General features: G+C 40.8%; 1 protein-coding gene across 1 annotated transcript in view; it reads right to left on the bottom strand.

Annotated features, from left to right (window-relative positions):
- Window positions 1-3,177: 3,177 nt before the first annotated feature.
- The window catches only part of LOC308099376 (microfibril-associated glycoprotein 4-like), a gene marked incomplete at its 5' end in the record, with an annotated part of 25,861 nt that continues 4,278 nt past the window's right edge, over window positions 3,178-24,760 (bottom strand). Inside the window, one exon of the mRNA XM_080448119.1 lies at window positions 3,178-4,154. Coding sequence (XP_080304245.1) covers window positions 3,439-4,154 — 716 coding nt within the window. The 3' untranslated portion in view covers window positions 3,178-3,438. The remainder of the gene's footprint in view (window positions 4,155-24,760) is intronic.

Raw genomic sequence — 24,760 nt, 5'->3', positions numbered from 1 at the left:
AAAATGTAAAGTGTCAATGCTGTGCAAATAATCAATATTTCAATCAGGTTATGACAGGGGACGTCTCTGTTACAAGCCTGTACAGTGATCTGTGTGGCTCCGTTGCCAAACTGCACACATAGTAATTCAGAATGCATACATTGTAATTCACAATGCATATACATTGCAACTATGGATACAGAGATTGGACATGGAGGCCACACCGTTTTTAGACACTTGTCTTGTTTTATGTAATCATTTTGTGTCCGGCTGTGTCTCGATTGCTCCTATTTTTCATGTGTCTATGTACTGTATAATAACCCCCCCCCCCTCTCTCTCTCTCTCTCTCTCTCTCTCTCTCTCTCTCTCTCTCTCTCTCTCTCTCTCTCTCTCTCATTACAAGTCTTTGGATTTTGTAACATCATCCAGTAGTCATATATAGTGCACAATCACATTGTGTATCAAATATGTCAAATACAACTAAATTAACATGACTGACCAAAGCAGGCGAGGCAAGATGACACTGAGCATAGTTGATATAGCCTACTATTATCCCGATATCCACTGTTGAAGGCCAACTGATATACTGATCACATCAATGTCAAATTCATTGTTGATGGGTCTGTACATACAAATTCATTGTTGATGGGTCTGTACATATATCCAATCATATATTCATTAAAGGAGTAGTTCACCCAAAGAAAATCTTATTTTCTATCAACTACACACTCCAAGAAGCCTTGAAGTCATGGAGATTTTTTAGTTTTTGTCAAATTACTAAGCCAATACTTTGATGACCGGTGGAGTCTCCGGTCAGCAAATTATTCAATCACCAAAAACAAATAATCTCCATGAATTCAAGGCTTCATGGGGTGTGTAGTTGATAGAAAATAAGATTTGTTTTGGGTGAACTACTCCTTTAATGATAGATATCAAGTATAGTCATGCATAATTCAGTGGTGATATATTGTACATTTACTGTATACTTGTATGTATTGATATATAGGCTATACATGTTAACTCATCATGTGCAGATATCCAGTGACATCTTATTCTTATCTCTCTCCTCTTACCTGTTCCTCTCCTGTGTTTCATTTTGCTGCTATAACACCTTAGGGACAGTTTGTGACAGCAGTACCTCCAAACTTCCAGCAGAGGGTGATCACTTTTCACAAACAGAACTGAGTTTCATATCATAAGTCATGACACCTTACAAGTATATTAGAGTGATATTTAGTGCAATGTCAGACAAGACATTAACAACAAAACCGAAAATGTATATCATTAGGAAATATCCTTTATTCAGATACCGCTGAGACATGAAAGTAAAGCAGAGGTTTCAAAGTTATGTTAAGTTATTTATTTTAAAAAGATAATTAATTACATATTAACACAGATTTGGGTGAACATTTAAAATATGGTTTATTAAAACTATTTTATTAAAGATTGCGACCGTATGTAATGGCTAAAGTAAAATGCAGCTCATACAGGTTTGTTATTCTAGTCTTAACACACTCAATAATTCTAATTAGAAATAAGCTAGAGGGGTGAGACTTCTTGTGCACATGCTCAGTAGGGTCCTCTCTCTGCCTATGAAAGGATAGAATGATCATTTCATATCAGCAGAAGTTTTCAACAAAAAACAGATTTTGAGGTGAAAACGTACATTTTTGAGTGTACGGTATTTTCCTTCTGCTGTCTAAAGATAAGATGTCAGCTGATTTAAACTTAGATTAATTGTATCTCTATGTTATTGGTCACAAATTAACATCAGCAGCCTATGCTAGTATAGGTGTTTCTAGCTAGAATAATGGATTTTATCATGGTTGCCCCATTGGGGGCAATTGTAACAATGTGTTTTCAATGCAAGCAGATTTTTTGTCTGGGATTACATACTTTTATGTTAGTAAATGAACATATTTCACTAAATGTCACTACATTTCAAAGTAAAAATACATTGAAATAAAAAATAGACATACATTTGAAAAACTAAATTGAAAAATAAAATAATTCTAATAAAAATACAAAATAAGTGCAATTATGTATATAAAACATTCGTAAGTAAAAATGTTAAATTATAAAAAAATACATATTATTCAGTGATGTGCTTTTATTTGAGATAAAGGGTGTTAATATGACTTATTTTTACAGTGTTACAATTGCCCCCAACCACTGTTAATACATATTCCTATGCTGGCTACCAATGTAGCCTATGCTTTATTTCATCTTTTAACAACATTGTAACACTGTGACTCATTGCATTCAAATTAATATTTTAGCCATGTCCTTATTAGTGAAAGCTTAAAATTTGTATTATTAATTAGGGCACACATATATGTTTATTATAACAAAAGATGACTAGGATATTTCAAATACTCTGTGAATTATGGAGGCAAATACAAAAAGTGTTACTTTTGTCCCCGGTCTCCCCTATGCTAAGCTTGATCCACTTTAACCCATTTAGACCTGAGGCTGATTCTATTCGTCTCTGTCAGGTGGAAACCTCCAAAACTGTTACTTTAAAAATAGCAAAAGTAGCAGATCAACAAGCTCAAAACGCGACGCGTTTTCAAACTTGTAGATCTGCTACTTTAGGTACTTTTGTGTGACGCTGTAGAACGATCAAGTATAGGCTATATAGCCGATCTACAAGCGCACAACGTGTCACCTCGCGACACGTTTTGAGCTTGTAGATCTGCTATTTTCAAATATTTTAGTACTTTTACTTTTGGTACTTTAAGTACATTTTGACACCAATACTTTTGTACTTTTGCTCAAGTAAGTTTTGAATCCCGGACTTTTACTTGTAACTGAGTACTTCTACATTGCAGTATACTTTTACTTGAGTAAAACATTTGAGTACTTTTTCCACCACTGCCCTGTGCATATTTATAACAGCAAGCTTATTCTGTAAAGGAGTCTCTCTGCATAACATACACTATAAACACTTAGACCCTCTATATACTTATAAAACAAGCTACGACACAAAAGTATGGTAGTTATAATATGCTGTTCTTCTAAGCATAATAATGTAATTTGACCAACACGGAAAATACTTCATAAACCTTGTTATAAGTTGTTATGTATCGTTATGAACATGTATAACGAGTGTTATGAAGCCTTATAATGCATTGTAAATGTGATTATAATGAATTATAGACCCGACCTTTAAGTAAAGCATTACAACATACACCTTGCTTTGTCTTTGCATGCATCTCTTTATTCATGACGATGTTTACAAAATCTTGGATTATGTATTCATTTAAAAGCCCTGACAGGTCACCACTGTAATAATATGTGATACAATACAGATATCTACTGTATGAGTTTAGGATTAAACAGAGTCCCAAAGAGAGAAAAAAAACAAATTAAAACCATGAAAAAGAGTAAATATTGCATCATGCCTTTTATACCACGGCTGTGCTTTTCTAAAATACATGCATGCAAACCTAAACATGTTTAAGGAACACGTCTGATCTTCATCGCTACAGCCTTCAGGGAGTATTTAGTACCCTTCCAGTTGTACCAGAATGCACCTGTTGCATCACCCGTCTTTCCCCGAAGGTAAACACCATTGGGATTAGCTTGGAGACAGGACCTGTACCAAAATGCACCGTAATAAAGACTTGCACAGTTGTTGGCCCACGTGTCCTGATCTTTGTCAAAGGTTGTGAATTTCATTCCATTGCTATAGGTCAGTGAGTCTCCTGCTCCCCCATCCTTGAAGTGAGCAATTTGCAGCTTGTAGCCATCAGCCTCAGAACCCACAGAGAAAGAGGAGTAAGAGGCAAACACTGTGTTTCCCTCAAAGTCTTCCATGTCCACCCTCAGCTGATACGTTGTGTTCTTGGTAAGGAAATGCATGTTCTCCAGTCCCAGCCAGTACTCGCCTGATGCGTCTCCAAACCCAGCTCGGTACTCTGCCCAGGGTCTGTAGAAGTTCACAGTGCCGTCCACTCTTCTCTGGATGACTGTCCACTTCCCTCCATCTGTGCCCATGTCACAGTAGACCTTGGCAGGTGGAGTAGTGGGGTAGATGGTGTACACACCACTCGCTGTGGAGACTCTTTTGTAGATTTCGTCACAGTCCAGAACCAGCTTGTGATAACCATGATCACCATTGTTGTAGTCTTCCTCACAGTCCTGGTTGATTCCACAACGAGGAGTAGAGTGGACTGTTACAGCCAGAAACAGAACTGCAGCAACAAGTATCATCTTGAAGTCTTTGAGTTGTAGCTTGTTGTTCAGATCAAAGGACGTCTGAGTGTGTTGAGTGTATGTTCAGCTCCAGTAGAAGGTTCAATGCAGTCTGTGTGTGGGACCCTTCTCTTATAGTTAAGAATGGTGACGTATTGACACCAAAGAGATCGTATGATAGATAAAGGTACTCTGTCACCAGACCAGTCTGAGCTGCCTATACATTTTAGTTACATAGTACACACACACACACACACACACACACACACACACACACACACACACACACACACACACACACACACACACACACACACACACACACACACACACACACACACACACACACACACACACACACACACACACACACACACCAACCAACCACATTATTCAAAGCATGCACTGCTCAAGGTGCGGCCATAGTTGAATGATTAGAGAGCCCGCCTTGGAACCCAGAGGTCACAGGTTCAATTCCAGGCCCTGCAGCAATGTGTCAAACGGTGCGTTTTAACAGCGGGCGATCAGGATAGTATTTTCCGGAAGTGCTTTATATGTCTATGAGAGCCGGCAACTACTGGCGACAGGGCGAAGTGGGCGGGGGCGGCGATGAAAAATGGATTTTCTTTATCTTTTGGACGATGTTGCCCGGGGATCGCCCGAGAGTCGCCCGCTGTTAAAACGTACTGTAAGTGTCCCTGAGTAACATACTTGACCCCCAACTGCTCCCCGAGACACTGCCCCCTAGTGCCCACTGCTCCTGTCACTAAGGATGGGTTAAATGCAGATACTGGTGTTTTCCAAAATATCCAGTGACAAAAACCACAAAGGTGTAGACTACATTATTATTATTATTATTATTATTATTATTCTGAATAAACATGAAAATGCATGACCGTCTGTCTAGGATTCTGTTTAAACAGTCTGTCAGTAATAAAGCTATGCACGATTATGCATTATGTGAATTCATATTTTGAATAAGAGCTTGGTGAAAAGAAAAACATCCTTCAACTCGTTAAAACCGGATAAGCATCTGTGTCATTTTAACGATTTTATCGTTGGCTATTACAAAATAGCAGATATACAAGCTCACAGCGCGTCACTTCGTGCCACGCTGTGAGCTTGTATATCTGCTATTATTGAACATTTTTGAAATTTTGATATATATTTTTTAACACAAATATTCTCTTCTGGTGGTCCCTGGCACAAAACATTTTCAGATCGGGGGTCCACGTCCAAATACATATAATTATGGGGGTCCTTGGCACGAACATGTTTGAGATTGGCACGAACATGTTTGAGAACTATAGGGTTAATAGTTCCTGGCAACACAACATTACTATATTTAATGAACGTCCTTACTGGAAACTAGCTGCTGTGTTTGGAATGTGAACTGACAGAGGATTCCTGTAGACTGACAGTAAACAGGATAGACAGCTCATCATGTTGTACATCGACTATTTTTTGGCAAAAAATGCCGTACAGACCCCTGGGGGACTCCGGTCAACCAAGTATATCCAGTAGGGTTTAAATGGTTATAAAGAAAACATCACATGGATGCACCTGGGACGTATCATCAGTGTTGTAGCCTGGGGTCATCGGGTGTTTCGGGTCTCGCAACAACATACACCCCCGCACAGGTGACCCAGCCGGGGTTGATCAAGCCCCGACTTACGTCCCAGTAGCTACCCACGGTCAGTCCTCTTATATTAGGCAGAGACAGGGCCACTCAAAGAACGTATAGATATTTACTTTGAAATTTTGAAAATCAAAACACAGTGCCAGAACCGGCTTTGTTTTAACCCCCAAAAAAATCAAGCTTGTGGATCTGGTACTTTTGATGCTTTTTTGTGATGATCAGAGTGTAGAAGAGAGAGTTGCGTCACACTTTGATCTCGTGACATGGAAACAAATACATTTGACCAAAGTTTCCCCTCTCTCTCTCTCTCAAAATCAAAATATACTTAAAGTAGAAAGTATAGGCTACTCATTATGCCGAATGTCACGTTTTCCTTGTATTATTATGAAAAAGCTTTGAAACATGCTGTAACTCATTCACTGTGACGAAAACCCTCTTTCTGCGCCGAATAGCGCACGGTGCGTACACGGGTTGAATGCGGGGCCTGTCGTCCTAAAACACAATCGCCCTGGGTCAAAATCCAGCGACCATGGAGCGGCCGCGGATGGCCCGCTCAAAAGGTGCGTGGGGCGGGGTGTTTCGGGACGACCGTTCCGGCTATCCATGGAATGAATTGATGAAGTGAAACTCATCTGTTTGCGCTGCAGCTGCGCCCTTATAATGTTGTTTTCGTTTATTTTTGTTCACGTATGCTATTAAGATAATGCAGCTATTTCAATAGGTGGCCTTAACATGTGATTAAAAATGTATATGTATTTGGCCCCTCATATATAAAATAAATTTAAAATTGGATTTAAAATTGAAACTTGCAGCTGATCAATGCGTTTCTGCGTTTACGTGTGGACAGGGATTTAAAAAAAAATCTTTGTCATGTGGCCAGGGATTCTTTTTAAAAACAGAGGATTAGAAAAATATCCATATAAGTGTAGCCTAGGCCAGAAATCCTCGGAGCGTCCGTTCTCCTGGACAAGTCTGAGCTTAACCATTACAGGCTTATTAAATGACGCATTAGAATAGAATCATTCATTTTATCCCGCAGGAGCGAGCGCTTCTCAGCACCAACCGTGGCCGAATTAAAGATTTGATAGGTCATTTTTGGACAATTCTGACAGCACTACTAAGCACGGACATGCCCAAAGGAATGCATACATTCCAAACAGAGAGGAGCGTTCGGAAAAAGTGTTTATATGGTCAATTCCGATTGGTATATACCGATTCATACGGTATATATATACCACCCCTCCTAACCCGAATGAAAATTCATTCGGGTCAGACTGGAATGGAATATTCTATTCCAATTGAGGTGTTTACATGAGCATTTCTATTCTGAATGAATTCATCCATTCATTCATTCCGAATAGAAGTGTATTAATTCCGAATAAAACTGTCCATGTAACTGCAGCCAGTGAGTGATGGTGGTGGATACAGCAGACTTCTATTGACCCAACCCTATCTAAAGGAGACTGTAGACATAGTCACACTTCATATCTACCTCTGGTAAAGCTAATCTGACCCACTATCTATCTGTCTTTATCGCCAGCAGTCGTAAACGACTGCGAACGACACCCTCCCATCTCAAAAACTTCAGTTACACAAACACAAGGTACTCTGACTCGTGATCACCATTGTTGTAGATTCCCTCACAGTCCAGATCAGGGGGGTGCTGGGACCAAAATTCAGCTCTGGGATTTTCACATTTTCTTTCCAATATATATATTTTTTCAATAATAATTTTTTTGGGTGGCCCACCGGCCGTTTGGCGGCCCGTAAATGGCGTGGCCGTTCTGGAATTTTCCCGAATTTCCCAGTGGCCAGCTGAGTGGACTGTTACAGCCAGAAACAGAACTGCAGCAACAAGTATCATCTTGAAGTTTTTGAGTTGTAGCTTGTTGTTCAGATCAAAGGACATCTGAGTGTGTTGAGTGTATGTTCAGCTCCAGTAGAAGGTTCAATGCAGTCTGAGTGTGAGACCCTTCTCTTATAGTTAAGAATGGCGACGTATTGACACCAAAGAGATCGTATGATAGATAAAGGTACTCTGTCACCAGACCAGTCTGAGCTGACTATACATTTTAGTTACATAGTACACACACACACACACACACACACACACACACACACACACACACACACACACACACACACACACACACACACACACACACACACACACACACACACACACACACACACACACACACACACACACACACCAACCAACCACATTATTCAAAGCATGCACTGCTCAAGGTGCGGCCATAGTTGAATGATTATAGAGTCCGCCTTGGAACCCAGAGGTCACAGGTTCAATTCCAGGCCCTGCAGCAATGTGTCAAAAGCCAGATTCCAAACCCGAAAATCTCGGCCACTCGCTCACTCCCACTCGGTCACTCCGACTCCAAACCGGATGTGCTAAATTCCAATTACTCAGTTGCTTCTTGGAGGAGGCGAGTGGAGGAGCCGAGGAGGCTCTCTACTTCCGCATTTAGCGAGTGTACATCAAGTGTAGGCTCGACCACTCTCCACAGCTCCTCCGCGGCAGACTTCCGCATCACGTGTACACGTTTTTTTTGTTTTTTCCCTTCTCCCGTGACGTATACATGGTCCTCCTCCACATGTGGCCACACAAACAATGCTTGAAACACCCGAAACCATGCCGAAACACCGGCTGTCCCCCCCCCTTCGCCCCCGCCGATCACTCGTTGCGCATCTCTCACACACACACACACACACACACACACACACACACACACACACACACACACACACACACACACACAACTGGCTTTATTGCGTTGTATGATATAAAGCATAATACAATTATATACATTGTATATTGTGCACACTTATTCTGTCTAAAGCTGATAGTTCATTTCTCTCCTTGCGTCATGCCTCAATGCAGTGCATGGACTACTATAAATTACTGTGACAAAGATTATATTTAAAATAATGTATTGTATTTATATATAGACTGAATATAGAAGAGGACACTTTACGCTTTAATTATAGCCGTATTCATTCAATTATGAACCGATTCTTAAAATGTAAAATTCTCTATTAGCTGTGAAGGGTCTTCTTTCATGTCTATCAGTCATGATTTATTTCGCTATCAAACAATATCAAGCAAAATCACAAAATCGTCTGAGTTTTTTTCTTTTTTCTTCGTCCCAGAAGTGGGAGGGATATCACCCAAACTCTCAAAACCCCGGACATTTGAAGGATTTTATAAAACCCCCCCCAGACAGCCCCCCAAAAGAGTATATGTCCGGGGAAAAGAGGACGTATGGCTACCCTGCATGAATGATGTAATTCAGAGTCAGACATACTCTGTAATATACGGTGGCTGACTGGCTGTTATAAGCAGCAGTGCCGTGCGGGACTGCTGCGGGGGGTGGGGGGTCTGGGGACTGTAAGAGCAAAAAGAGGGACGGGTCAGGATTTAATTCATAAATGTAAGTTTGCTCATCCTGGCGCTTCGTTCACTATTTCAGGAATAAATGGCTTTGCACAAAATGTTAACTATAAAGATAACAATGTGGCCATCCACATTGATGAATTGTCTATTCTTATATTCTGTATTATTCTATACCTGCATATTATTCTATGCATGTATATTTTCATCCACGGCTCTGGTCCAGCTGTTTGAGACGTCATAAGTGATCGCGGAATTTGCCGTCGCTTTGAAATGACGGACCCAGTGCAGTCCGATCCTTTGACGGCAACCACTCGACCACTCCGTCCTCGCAAATAATCCTCGGCTCCTCGCAGGGGCGGGGCTTAGGCGCGAGTGGAGGAAGCGAGGAGAGTGAGCGAGTGACCGAACTTTGGGGAATGGAATCTGGCTAGAGTGTCCATGAGCAAGATCCATGACCCCTAACTGCTCCCCGAGACACTGCCCCCTAGTGCCCACTGCTCCTGTCACTAAGGATGGGTTAAATGCAGATACTGGTGTTTTCCAAAATATCCAGTGACAAAAACCACAAAGGTGTGTAGACTACATTATTATTATTATTATTATTATTGTTCTGAATAAACATGAAAATGCATGACCGTCTGTCTAGGATTCTGTGTAAACAGTCTGACAGTAATAAAGCTATGCACGATTATGCATTATGTGAATTCATATTTTGAATAAGAGCTTGGTGAAAAGAAAAACATCCTTCAACTCGTTAAAACCGGATAAGCATCTGTGTCATTTTAACGATTTTATCGTTGGCTATTACAAAATAGCAGATATACAAGCTCACAGCGCGTCACTTCGTGCCACGCTGTGAGCTTGTATATCTGCTATTATTGAACATTTTTGAAATTTTGATATATATTTTTTAACACAAATCTTCTCTTCTGGTGGTCCCTGGCACAAAACATTTTCAGATGGGGGGTCCACGTCCAAATACATATAATTATGGGGGTCCTTGGCACGAACATGTTTGAGATTGGCACGAACATGTTTGAGAACTATAGGGTTAATAGTTCCTGGCAACACAACATGTTTACTATATTTAATGAACGTCCTTACTGGAAACTAGCTGCTGTGTTTGGAATGTGAACTGACAGAGGATTCCTGTAGACTGACAGTAAACAGGATAGACAGCTCATCATGTTGTACATCGACTATTTTTCGGCAAAAAATGCCGTACAGACCCCTGGGGGACTCCGGTCAACCAAGTATATCCAGTAGGGTTTAAATGGTTATAAAGAAAACATCACATGGATGCACCTGGGACGTATCATCAGTGTTGTAGCCTGGGGTCATCGGGTGTTTCGGGTCTCGCAACAACATACACCCCCGCACAGGTGACCCAGCCGGGGTTGATCAAGCCCCGACTTACGTCCCAGTAGCTACCCACGGTCAGTCCTCTTATATTAGGCAGAGACAGGGCCACTCAAAGAACGTATAGATATTTACTTTGAAATTTTGAAAATCAAAAGACAGTGCCAGAACCGGCTTTGTTTTAACCCAAAAAAAAATCAAGCTTGTGGATCTGGTACTTTTGATGCTTTTTTGTGACGATCAGAGTGTAGAAGAGAGAGTTGCGTCACACTTTGATCTCAACTCAAAGCAGGATGTTGCCTCCTGTACCTCCAAGGTAGCACTTGCTATGCATCCCATGTGTATAACGCATTATACACATACTTATAAGGCATTGTAATGCAGATCATAATTCGTTATAATCACATTTATAAGAGCTTATAAATAATCATAACGCTTTATAACCATAACCATAACACATTATAAAGCTTATTATAATGACATAAGTTCAAGTATAAATGGATTGTATTATGCTTATAACACGTGATGATTACAGTTATACATATTCATAACAACGTATAATGCAATCATAACACATTATACAACATGTTATAATGACTTATAATGTCAAGTATTATAATACTTCATAATTGCTCCACACTTTGTAAAACTTGCTATGCAACCCTAAATTCATTCTCATAGTTATAATCCATTATAATCAATTGGTAATGCTCTGCTATAATGCATTATAATATGATATGATAATAAGGCATTATAACCAGGGGCGGCTGGTATCAATGGGCTAGTGGGGCTAAGCCCCCCCTATATTATTGGAAAAAAAAAAAAAAAAAAATATATATTAAAAGTTATTAAAAGTTATTACATTTTATATATATTTTTTAGAATAGATCATTTTACATGCTGGTGGAACCTAGAGCAGCAACAGTATCAAATAGTTACAAGGAAAACACTAAATATGTCAAAATGGGCTGATTTATTTTAGCCCAAATCAGCTTCCATTCGCTTTCATTGAGTCGAGTGATTGACAGCTGACATGACACGCCTGCTTGATTTACTCACCATTGGGGCTAACTTTTCTTAGCCCCCAAGCTCCGCCCTCACTGGCTTTTGACCAATGAAGGTGTACCTGCGTTTCTGTGCTTTGTTCTGGGAAGGGGTGTGTGTGTGTGTGTGTGAGAGAGAGAGAAAGAGAGAGAGAGAGAAAGAGAATTCAACTGCCCCTAGCGATCTAACGGTAAGGCTTGCGGACATGTCAGTGGATGTGTTGGATGCAGCTCAGAGTGAACTTTACTCAGGTATCTAGTTTGTTGCCGTACGACCTTCCTAGACCGAGTTATTAAAGAAAAACGGGCGACAATGGCCAAAACTCAATCGAAAATCCGCGATCGAAAATCGGCAAAAGTGGCCGTTTTCAAGATGTTTTGGCCATTATCTCTGGAACGGAAGGTCCAATCTGCTCAGTTCAAAGCTTGTTTAATGCGTGACTTTGAGGACATTAAGCTCCTAGCGACAACTTTACGGGGTTTTGGGGTTTTTGGGCCTAAAAGTATGGTAATTGTTCGGACCGGCCCAGTTAGGGCCAGGCCTTAATTTTCAGGCCCGTGGAGAGAGAGAGAGAGAGAGAGAGACAGACAGACAGACAGACAGACAGACAGACAGACAGACAGACAGACAGTGTGTCTGTCTGTCTGTCTGTCTGTCTGTCTGTCTGTCTGTCTGTCTGTCTGTCTGTCTGTCTGTCTGTCTGACTCACTGACTGACTGACTGACTGACTGACTGACTTCCACAGTATGATTTAATTTTTTTGATATCATTGATATCAATGCTCAAATGCATGATATCATGCTCAAATGCTCTCAGGCAGGATGCCATATGTGCCATCACTAGTTGATGTGTGACTGACTGATTTGTATACTTTTGTCTATACTTTTGTCAAATAAAAGTATATTTTCCTAAATCTGGATGTGTAAACTATACAGATTATTACTGTGCACATGTACTATATAAGATGGAATGTTTGAGCATAAATATGCATTTTGAGAACCCAAAAAAAATTCTGAAGCGCGCACGCTTAGCCCTCCCACCCAAAGTTCCCACCAGCTGCCACTGATTATAACAGTGATTAAAATGCGTTATGACAGTAAGTATGAGGTATTTCATACAGCATTATTAAATTATCTTAAAGTAACAAATGGCCACTTATAATAACTTATGATCATAGTGTAATGCATTATAACAGTAATTATAATGCATTATTACAGTGATTTAAAGGCGATAAAAATGTAATAATAACATCTTATAAAATGATCATAATGTTACAAATGTTCACTTTTTAATAACGTATAATCACAGTATAATGCCTTATAAGTGATAACAAGGCATTATAAACGTGTTAATAAAGCCTCATCAAATGATCATAAAGTAACAAATGACCGCTTATAATAACTTATAATTGTAGTATAATGCATTATAATAATGCATTATAATAACTATGACACATTATAACAGTGATAATAAAGCATTATCAATTGATTATAATGGATTATAACTATGAGAATGAATTTGGGATGCATAGCAATTGTTATCAGTTTGGCAGCAATTACGAAGTATTATAACACTTGATACTTATAAGTCATTATAAAATGGCTTATAATGTGTTATGGCTATGGTAATAAAGCATTATGAGTATTTATGAGCTCTTATAAATCTGATTATACAGGGTTATGAGAAGATTATAATGCCTTATAAGTATGTTCATGATGCATTATACACATAGGATGCATAGCAAGTGCTACCGAAAAGGTTAATTACTAAGTACTTTGTAGATGTTGATTATTTTTACAAAACATATATTAACCACTTCAGCCCTGTTTAAACTTTGGCTATTTGAAAATAGCGATGCGAAGCGTTGTGAGCTTGTAGATCTGCTATTTTCAAAAACATTTTTATACATTTTAGACATGAAAGCTTGGGAAATGGGACATTCTGCATAATGAGTACTTTTACTATTGGTACTTTAAGTATATTTTGATGCCAATACTTTTGTACTTTTACTCAAGTAACTTTTTATTACTGGACCTTTTACTTGTAACAGAGCGTTTCTACATTGCGGTATTGATGCTTTTACTTAAATAAAAAATGTGAGTACTTTTTCCACCACTGTAATTCAGCACTATCCTGCCCCCTGGTGGACAAAGTGCCACATTTAAAAATACATCTTGTTGCATTGATGCAAAAAAAAAATCTCCAGAGACATACAGTACTTAAAGTGAGCCAAGGGGCACACTTTAACACATGATAACTCTGAAACACTAGAAACACTCTGTTTCAAGTAAAAAGTCTGGTAATAAATATAATAAATACTTTTATTCTGGAGTTTTACTTGTAACAGAGTAGCCTACATTGCAGTATTGATACTTTTACTTAACTGAAAAAAATGTAGTACTTTTTCCACCACTGACCAAGTGTAGGACAATGAAGCAGAAGCAGTGTAGACTGAAAGCAAGGGTGTATTAACACAATAAACAACAGAGAAAATGCTAGGAAAACCTACTAGGGCTGACAAGCTACTAGTAGGGTTGAACTACGGAATCATCCCTTATTTGGAAAGTAAAAGACGTCTTTGTTCCTTCTTTTTGGGAATCAATCACACGCATCTTACAAGTTCAAACAACTCATATACATATACCCAGTAGTGTGTTCTACCTGTATACATAGTGTAACCTGCAGAACATTTAGCCAATATATATTTCGTAGCCAAGCGTAGCCATCCAAAGAATGCCTGAGAAAGCGTGTCTGATACGCATCTGATACACAGGAGGAGGAGCTGGGGGCAGCAAGAAAGTAGACTTCAGTTCAAATAGCCTTTTTCATGTGATAATGTGGCGTCTGAGGTGAAGGCTTATGTGTGACTATTGTCTTGAGGTGATAATGACTGCTGACCGTTAGAGAGTTTTGTAGTAGCCTAATTCACACATTAACGATAGAGTGGTTATTTCATTCTGCAACCACGCACGTGCGTATGTCGTAGGGAATAATTATAGTATGCGCTCCGAAAAAAACCTGGAACACACCACTGCATATATACCAAAATACTGGTTGTTAACCACCTAAACCTTCTATATTTAAACTGGACATGAGAAGTTTCTGTACTTGGACGGCTTTTATTCCATTCCGATTGAAATCAATCATATATATATTTACAGTTTTTGTATATTATTAACCACTTGAACCCCAGCATTCATATTCTGAGGGGAACATTAGCCAAAATAGCTGCGATGCGTTGTGAGCTTGTAGATCGGCTATCTTTGGCAAAGAGATTTGGTGTGGACAGAAAAAAGTGTCCATGAGCAACACTGGCAACACTGCTGGTTTGGGGAAAGACTATTAATCGTACTCTACAGCATCAGCTGGCCATACTGTTTCTACAAGAATGATTTCTGATTCTACAGTCTGACCTGTACGGTTGAATGATTTACCTGAGCCTTTAATACCACTGATAGACTCATTAGACTGCAGGTGACATGTTCAGGTAACAAACAATGAATTCAACAATGACAGTAGTAATGTCACCAGACCAGTCTGAGCTGCCTATACATTTTTGTTACATAGTACACACACACACACACACACACACACACACACACACACACACACACACACACACACACACACACACACACACACACACACACACACACACACACACACACACACACACACACACACACACACCAACCAACCAACCAACCAACCACATTATTCAAAGCATGCACTGCTCAAGGTGCGGCCATAGTTGAATGATTATAGAGCCCGCCTTGGAACCCAGAGGTCACAGGTTCAATTCCAGGCCCTGCAGCAATGTGTCAAAGTGTCCCTGAGCAAGATACATGACCCCTAACTGCTCCCCGAGACACTGCCCCCTAGTGCCCACTGCTCCTGTCACTAAGGATGGGTTAAATGCAGATACTGGTGTTTTCCAAAATATCCAGTGACAAAAACCACAAAGGTGTGTAGACTACATTATTATTATTATTATTATTATTGTTCCGAATAAACATGAAAATGCATGACCGTCTGTCTAGGATTCTGTGTAAACAGTCTGTCAGTAGTAAAGCTATACACGATTATGCATTATGTGAATTCATATTTTGAATAAGAGCTTGGTAAAAAGAAAAACATCCTTCAACTCGTTAAAACCGGATAAGCATCTGTGTCATTTTAACGATTTTATGGTTGGCTATTACAAAATAGCAGATATACAAGCTCACAGCGCGTCACTTCGTGCCACGCTGTGAGCTTGTATATCTGCTATCATTGAACATTTTTGAAATTTTGATATATTTTTTTTAACACAAATCTTCTCTTCTGGTGGTCCCTGGCACAAAACATTTTCAGATCGGGGGTCCACTTCCAAATACATATAATTATGGGGGTCCTTGGCACGAACATGTTTGAGATTGGCACGAACATGTTTGAGAACTATAGGGTTAATAGTTCCTGGCAACACAACATGTTTACTATATTTAATGAACGTCCTTACTGGAAACTAGCTGCTGTGTTTGGAATGTGAACTGACAGAGGATTCCTGTAGACTGACAGTAAACAGGATAGACAGCTCATCATGTTGTACATCGACTATTTTTCGGCAAAAAATGCCGTACAGACCCCTGGGGGACTCCGGTCAACCAAGTATATCCAGTAGGGTTTAAATGGTTATAAAGAAAACATCACATGGATGCACCTGGGACGTATCATCAGTGTTGTAGCCTGGGGTCATCGGGTGTTTCGGGTCTCGCAACAACATACACCCCCGCACAGGTGACCCAGCCGGGGTTGATCAAGCCCCGACTTACGTCCCAGTAGCTACCCACGGTCAGTCCTCTTATATTAGGCAGAGACAGGGCCACTCAAAGAACGTATAGATATTTACTTTGAAATTTTGAAAATCAAAACACAGTGCCAGAACCGGCTTTGTTTTAACCCAAAAAAAAAATCAAGCTTGTGGATCTGGTACTTTTGATGCTTTTTTGTGACGATCAGAGTGTAGAAGAGAGAGTTGCGTCACACTTTGATCTCAACGCAAAGCAGGATGTTGCCTCCTGTACCTCCAAGGTAGCACTTGCTATGCATCCCATGTGTAAAACGCATTATACACATACTTATAAGGCATTGTAATGCAGATCATAATTCGTTATAATCACATTTATAAGAGCTTATAAATAATCATAACGCTTTATAACCATAACCATAACACATTATAAAGCTTATTATAATGACATAAGTTCAAGTATAAATGGATTGTATTATGCTTATAACACGTGATGATTACAGTTATACATATTCATAACAACGTATAATGCAATCATAACACATTATACAACATGTTATAATGACTTATAATGTCAAGTATTATAATACTTCATAATTGCTCCACACTTTGTAAAACTTGCTATGCAACCCAAAATTCATTCTCATAGTTATAATCCATTATAATCAATTGGTAATGCTCTGCTATAATGCATTATAATATGATATGATAATAAGGCATTATAACAGTGATTAAAATGCGTTATGACAGTAAGTATGAGGTATTTCATACAGCATTATTAAATTATCTTAAAGTAACAAATGGCCACTTATAATAACTTATGATCATAGTGTAATGCATTATAACAGTAATTATAATGCATTATTACAGTGATTTAAAGGCGATAAAAATGTAATAATAACATCTTATAAAATGATCATAATGTTACAAATGTTCACTTTTTAATAACGTATAATCACAGTATAATGCCTTATAAGTGATAACAAGGCATTATAAACGTGTTAATAAAGCCTCATCAAATGATTATAAAGTAACAAATGACCGCTTATAATAACTTATAATTGTAGTATAATGCATTATAATAATGCATTATAATAACTATGACACATTATAACAGTGATAATAAAGCATTATTAATTGATTATAATGGATTATAACTATGAGAATGAATTTGGGATGCATAGCAATTGTTATCAGTTTGGCAGCAATTACGAAGTATTATAACACTTGATACTTATAAGTCATTATAAAATGGCTTATAATGTGTTATGGCTATGGTAATAAAGCATTATGAGTATTTATGAGCTCTTATAAATCTGATTATACAGGGTTATGAGAAGATTATAATGCCTTATAAGTATGTTCATGATGCATTATACGCATAGGATGCATAGCAAGTGCTGCCTTTTTATTACTGGACCTTTTACTTGTAACAGAGTGTTTGTACATTGCGGTATTGATGCTTTTACTTAAATAAAAAATGTGAGTACTTTTTCCACCACTGTAATTCAGCACTATCCTGCCCCCTGGTGGACACAGTGCCACATTTCAAAATACATCTTGTTGCATTGATGCAAAAAAAAAATCTCCAGAGAGACATTGTTCTGCCCCCTACATTGTAGTGGTCATGTTTAGTTTTTAATTGTGTGAAACAGCACCACCCTGTGATTTATGTGCAGGGTTTCTTATAGACCATATTCACACGGCGGCCATGTTTCTATGAAGTCAATGAAAGTAGCCACCCCGGGTGGCGAAACTTTCAATGTTAAATTCCAATATGGCCGCCGTGTGAATATGGTCTATGTTCTTGATTTGACTAATTAAGGCGCAATATACTACACCTGTGCTGCTCAATCAAGGTACAATACACTACACCCTTGCTGCCTGCAGTCAGTAGTCAATGTCTCCAGCTCCAGTGAACATGTTGTTTGTCTCCCCTCTTGCTAAAAGCAACGTCTGTGAGTAACTTGAATGTTTGATTATGTGATAGCAGGTTATGTTATGTTGTGTTTGCATTCATACAAATATATTTTACAGCAGCTAAAGTTATTTCTGTCTGTAGATTAGCTCTGTTTGTCACATGCTTTCTGTATTGTAATAGTAACTTGAAAATGTCTGTATTGTTGTTACAGTTTCACAAAAATGTACCAGTAAACTTCATAAAGACAACGCCTTCTCTGTGGAGTTTGTTGGGAAATGTTTAGCTGGTGGGCTAGCTGGCATCTGCAGCTAGTGAGGCCTACACAGACATACAGTACTTAAAGTGAGCCAAGGGGCACACTTTAACACATGATAACTCTGAAACACTAGAAACACTCTGTTTCAAGTAAAAAGTCTGGTAATAAATATAATGAATACTTTTATTCTGGAGTTTTACTTGTAACAGAGTAGCCTACATTGCAGTATTGATACTTTTACTTAACTGAAAAAAATGTATTACTTTTTCCACCACTGACCAAGTGTAGGACAATGAAGCAGAAGCAGTGTAGACTGAAAGCAAGGGTGTATTAACACAATAAACAACAGAGAAAATGCTAGGAAAACCTACTAGGGCTGACAAGCTACTAGGAGTAGGGTTGAAATACGGAATCATCCCTTATTTGGAAAGTAAAAGACGTCTTTGTTCCTTCTTTTTGGGAATCAATCAACGCATCTTACAAGTTCAAACAACTCATATACATATACCCAGTAGTGTGTTCTACCTATATACATAGTGTAACCTGCAGAACATTTAGCCAATATATATTTCGTAGCCAAGCGTAGCCATCCAAAGAATGCCTGAGAAAGCGTGTCTGATACGCATCTGATACACAGGAGGAGGAGCTGGGGGCAGCAAGAAAGTAGACTTCAGTTCAAATAGCCTTTTTCATGTGATAATGTGGCGTCTGAGGTGAAGGCTTATGTGTGACTATTGTCTTGAGGTGATAATGACTGCTGACCGTTAGAGAGTTTTGTAGTAGCCTAATTCACACATTAACAATAGAGTGGTTATTTCATTCGGCAACCACGCACGTGCGTATGTCGTAGGGAATAATTATAGTATGCCCTCCGAAAAAAACCTGGAACACACCACTGCATATATACCACAAGTGGTATTAGGGGGGTAGAAAAAGTTTCGGAGCGATTCGGGCACTTATGGGGTTTCAATGGGGAGTTTTTAGGAGCCTTCTCCGGGGCGTGGCTTCCGGGGGAAGGGGCGGGCTTAAACGCAACCTTGACAGGTGGGTTCAGTTTTCAAAGACCTTTCATTTGATGTATGGTACGTCTAAATTGGACATTTACTTATCGCAGAGGAGCTGCACAGAGGCAGTGCATACAGACACACAGAGACACAACCCGTGCACGGTTTCAAGAGACACACACAGACAGAGACACAACCCGAGCACGGTTTCATAGTAAGCTCCACTTGCGCTGCGTTCGCAAAAATACAGGTTGTTAACCACCTAAACCCTCTATATTTAAACTGGACATGAGAAGTCTCTGTACTTGGACGGCTTTTATTCCATTCCGATTGAAATCAATCTGATATATATTTACAGTTTTTGTATATTCTATTAACCACTTGAACCCCAGCATTCATATTCTGAGGGGAACATTAGCCAAAATAGCTGCGATGCGTTGTGAGCTTGTAGATCGGCTATCTTTGGCAAAGAGATTTGATGTGGACAGAAAAAAGTGTCCATGAGCAACACTGGCAACACTGCTGGTTTGGGGAAAGACTATTTATCGTACTCTACAGCATCAGCTGGCCATGCTGTTTCTACAAGAATGATTTCTGATTCTACAGTCTGACCTGTACGGTTGAATGGTTTACCTGAGCCTTTTAATACCACATAGACTGCAGGTGACATGTTCAGGTAACAAACAATGAATTCAACAATAACAGTAACCTGTACTGTGTGTGTGTGTGTGTGTGTGTGTGTGTGTGTGTGTGTGTGTGTGTGTGTGTGTGTGTGTGTGTGTGTGTGTGTGTGTGTGTGTGTGTGTGTGTGTGTGTGTGTGTGTGTGTGTGTGTGTGTGTGTGTGTGTGTGTGTGTGTGTGTGTGTGTGTGTGTGTGTGTGTGCGTGCGTGCGTGCGTGCGTGCGTGCGTGCGTGCGTGTGTCGGTCCATCCACTGCCCACAGGTCAACTCTTCAGGTTCATAATGATTAATCCAGGATCTGAATAAGATCAATAAAATGTCCTCATCACTGCTGACTTTCTGCTTTGCTTCTGTTCTGCTTCTGCCAGTCTGTCTGTCTGTCTGTCTGTCTATCACACAAAATCTACAAGCTCACACAATTTTTTTACATAATTTGAAAGAATATAAAAGGAGCGGTTTTGGACATAAAAGGTTTCCACCCGTCAGGGACGATATCCGGGTGCAGTCACCTGCATCCACTCCCAAATGAACTGGATAAATATTGCAACACGCCTCACTCGCTCTCCCCCTGGGGAAGTGTTCTGATTGGATGGAAATAAGCGCCTTGTTTGAGGTGCTCGCGATGCCTCTCCACTAATCAAGCGTATATTATACACACACAGACACGCAGGCACACACACAAGCGTGCACACAAAGGCGAATACCCACATGCACGTAGCAAATACGAAAGGAAATGCAAGCAGTTAACGATATACCAGAAAGTGAACACACATACACTTACGCGCGCACGTGCGCACACTCACACACACACACACACACACACACACACACACACACACACACACACACACACACACACACACACACACACACACACACACACACACACACACACACACACACACATCCAGAAATGTTTGGACAGATGATCTGGCCATTATGCTGTGACAACCGACATGGAAGGCGATCACAATCAGGATATGGGCATCTTGGCTACCTATCTCCACAGGTGGCGCCCACAGCTCAGTACTGGTAGCCGGTGTTGGCGGCCTATACCATCTCAACAACAGGGAAGCGAAAAAGGAACTGAATGTGATCGTTGACTACAAGCGCCTGGAGTTCCAAAAAGCCCCAAAGTGCCTGATAGGACGCTTTCCTTCCAAGGTGACATCAAGCGTGCCACTTACCCGACGTCTCGTTGGTAGCCTACGAGCTGGAGAGCCTCGGCCAAGACGCTACAAATTTCCACGTCCTGGTCTTCAGCCAAATACTGTGCCCCAACCTGCTGTAGGAGCCCACATCAACAACGCTCTCCAGATTATAACCGTCCGCCTGAAGCCCACCCGTGTCCCATGTGCCAGTCCTTGCGGGAATTTCCCCGGCCGGCCGCCGACGAGAGGCTCTTACCATCAACCTGGTAAAGAAAGCCCAGATACATGACTGGCATATCCTGCATCACACTACAACGACAACAGCGCCGTCAAACATACTCAAGTCCCGCCACCCGTATAACAAGGCACAAAAGATGCTCCGCTCTGTCTAAAAAATTATAATAATATGTATATTGAAAAGATACAAAATATGGTATGCCAGGTCAACAAATGAACCCGGCATCTGTCTAAATAACATACTATCTAAATTACATTTTAACCTTTGCATCTATATATATATATCTGCCATTTTCTGTGAAGGTTTTTCCCAGAATACGTCATGCTGGGGTTTAATGCTTTAAAGTCCACCATACCGATAAAGGATAGTCCATTTTTATTTTAAAACAAAATGCCAGACGCCAGAGTGTCTCTCCTCACTCTGCTCTGCACAGTTGTCTCTCTCCGTGGGGGGTGGGGGGTGCATGCTGACCGGTTCCCCCCACTGGGTTCTGGGATTCTCCTCTGTCTGGGCCTCCCCAAGGGAGGAGACGCAGCTGCTGGGTTGAACTCGGCCCAACTGGATGTCCTGGTGAGATGTAGTAGGCACACTACCAGATGATACAAACTGTGGAGACTACTAGACCAAACCAACACACATATGCTCTATCTCAATTAGGGGAAAATTACAGAGTTGGGGAGGGGGGAGCTCAAATTAAGTCACTTTATAACAGAAATCCTTCCCAGTCTGCATGGGGTAAGTCCATGCAAACGGAAAAATGAAGTGTTCAGTTAAGCTCCCTGAGTTGCCTATGAAACGAAAGAGAACACAATGTCAGGTTTGTATCTAAAACACTGTCTGTCTGTCTGTCTGTCTGTCTGTCTGTCTGTCTGTCTGTCTGTCTGTCTGTCTCTCTCTCTCTCTCTCTCTTGCCCACCATGGTCGCCATGGTGACTGCAACAGATCCAACCAAAAGGTGAAGCACACACAGCCTGTAATGAGTGAAATTAAAATGTAAGATTTAAAAAAAAAAAAAACTTGGATTCCCCCCCTCCCTCCCACGTATGAATGAGTCAGACGTGATGCAGAGGAGAGCTTTTAGCCAAAGAGTGGCTAAAAGGTAGCATTTGGTCGCTGTCAGGTGGAAACCTCCTATCTCCAAAACTTTAAACATTTTCAGAAAAATGATAAAAAGCAGTGGTACTCACATTTTGTACTTAGGTAAAAGTGCCAATGCCACAATGTAGAAATATTCTGTTACAAGTAAAAGTAAAAGTACGAAAGTATTCGCATTAAAATATACTTAAGTACTGAAAGTAAAAGTACTCATTTTGCAGAGTGTACCATTTCACAAGTTTCCAAATGTATAAAAATGCTTTGAAAATAGCAGATCTAAGCTCACAATGCTTGCACATTACTTAAGTATGCATATAGGGTTGAAGTGATTAATGTATGTTTTGTAATAATAATAATACAAATCTACAAAGTAACTAGTAACTAAAGTTAAACCGTAGTTATTATTTAGTCAGAAGCTCTTGTTAATACTTTTCATTGGTTCAATATTTATAAAACACCACAGACACACTCTCTTTCAAAATGTTTCGAAAATATTGAAATATACTTTAGTCGCGAGGCGACGTGTTGTGAGCTTGGTAGATCAGCTGTTTTCGCTGCTTTTATAAAACACTCTTTTGCGACAAAGTAGGGCATTCATTTATGGAGAAAGAAAAAAAAACATATAGAACGCTGAAATACGGAGATACAAGGTTTCTGCTGGACTGCAACGTTGTGCTGAAAGTACTGCCAGTGTCATTCAAAGGTGCAATTATCAGAAGGAGCGAGTGCATTTTACGGCAGCGGAACTGCCGCGGAACTGCCGGCAGTGACTGCCGCAACTGCCGGTGGAGGAGCGGCAGTGACTGCCGGCGGTGCAGCGGAACTGCCGCGGAACTGCCGGTGGAGGAGCGGCAGTTGCCGGCAGTTGCCGGCAGTGACTGCCGGCGGTGGAGCGGCAGCTGCCGGCGGAGCAGCGGAACTGCCGCGGAACTGCCGGTGGAGGAGCGGCAGTCAACTTCTTTTTTCCGCCGATAAAGTATAGTTTTGGACCATGACGGAGGCGCGCCGACTCAGTAGACCTTGAGGCCAAGGAGTCGCGCCCGAGCGCCTCCAGGCGCGAGTGCCCGCGACGACCGGCCGATGGTCTACTAGTCGACTAAGCGCCGTCCGAGTTATGTACCGATAGGCACAGAATCGTAAATAATATTGGTGGGGACTGCGTTACACAAACGCAGCACACTCCCAAAGCTGGCGCCGTCGGCAGCTCCGCGGAAGCTCCGCGGAAGCTCCGCGGAAGCTGCCGGAAAATGCACTCGCTGTCCCTCATCATCCCAGGCTGCAGAGAGCTGTGGCAATTTTCTGCTTTTACGTTCTCTAACACACATACACAGACACACACACACAACCACACACACACACACACACGCACACGCACACACAAACAGACGTATGCATGCCCGCATGCACGCACGCACGCACGCACGCACGCACGCACGCACGCACGCACGCACGCACGCACGCACACGAAAGCATGCATGCATGTGCGCACGCACGCACACACATGACAGATATACAGTATGTATCCAAATATTTGATATTTACATCAGTTAGTGATGGTTCAGCACCACCACCGATGGACAGAGACCGGTCTAGGTCTGTGCTAGGGAGCACACACAAAATCTCCCCTTTCTGTGGCTGGTCTAAGGTCGTTTCTAACCTGTCAGTTGACAGTTGGCCTTCACAGGTACAGTATAGTAACACACACACACACACACACACACACACACACGTGCACGCACACGTGCACGCACACGCACACGCACGCACACGCACACGCACACGCACACAAACGTTCGCACACGCACACACACACAGTTGACACTGACGTCTCGGCAACCATGAATTTAGTCATTATAAATGTAAGAGTGTTTTCATTAGGTGGGAGGGATGGGGAGATAGGATGACACACACACACACACACACACACACACACACACACACACACACACGCACACGTACACGCACACGCACACGCACACGCACACGCACACGCAC

This window comes from Gymnoscopelus braueri, assembly GCF_963280865.1.
Source record: "Gymnoscopelus braueri genome assembly, chromosome: 13".
Taxonomy (NCBI): Eukaryota; Metazoa; Chordata; class Actinopteri; order Myctophiformes; family Myctophidae; genus Gymnoscopelus; species Gymnoscopelus braueri.
This window is presented reverse-complemented; position numbering and strand designations above follow the sequence as displayed.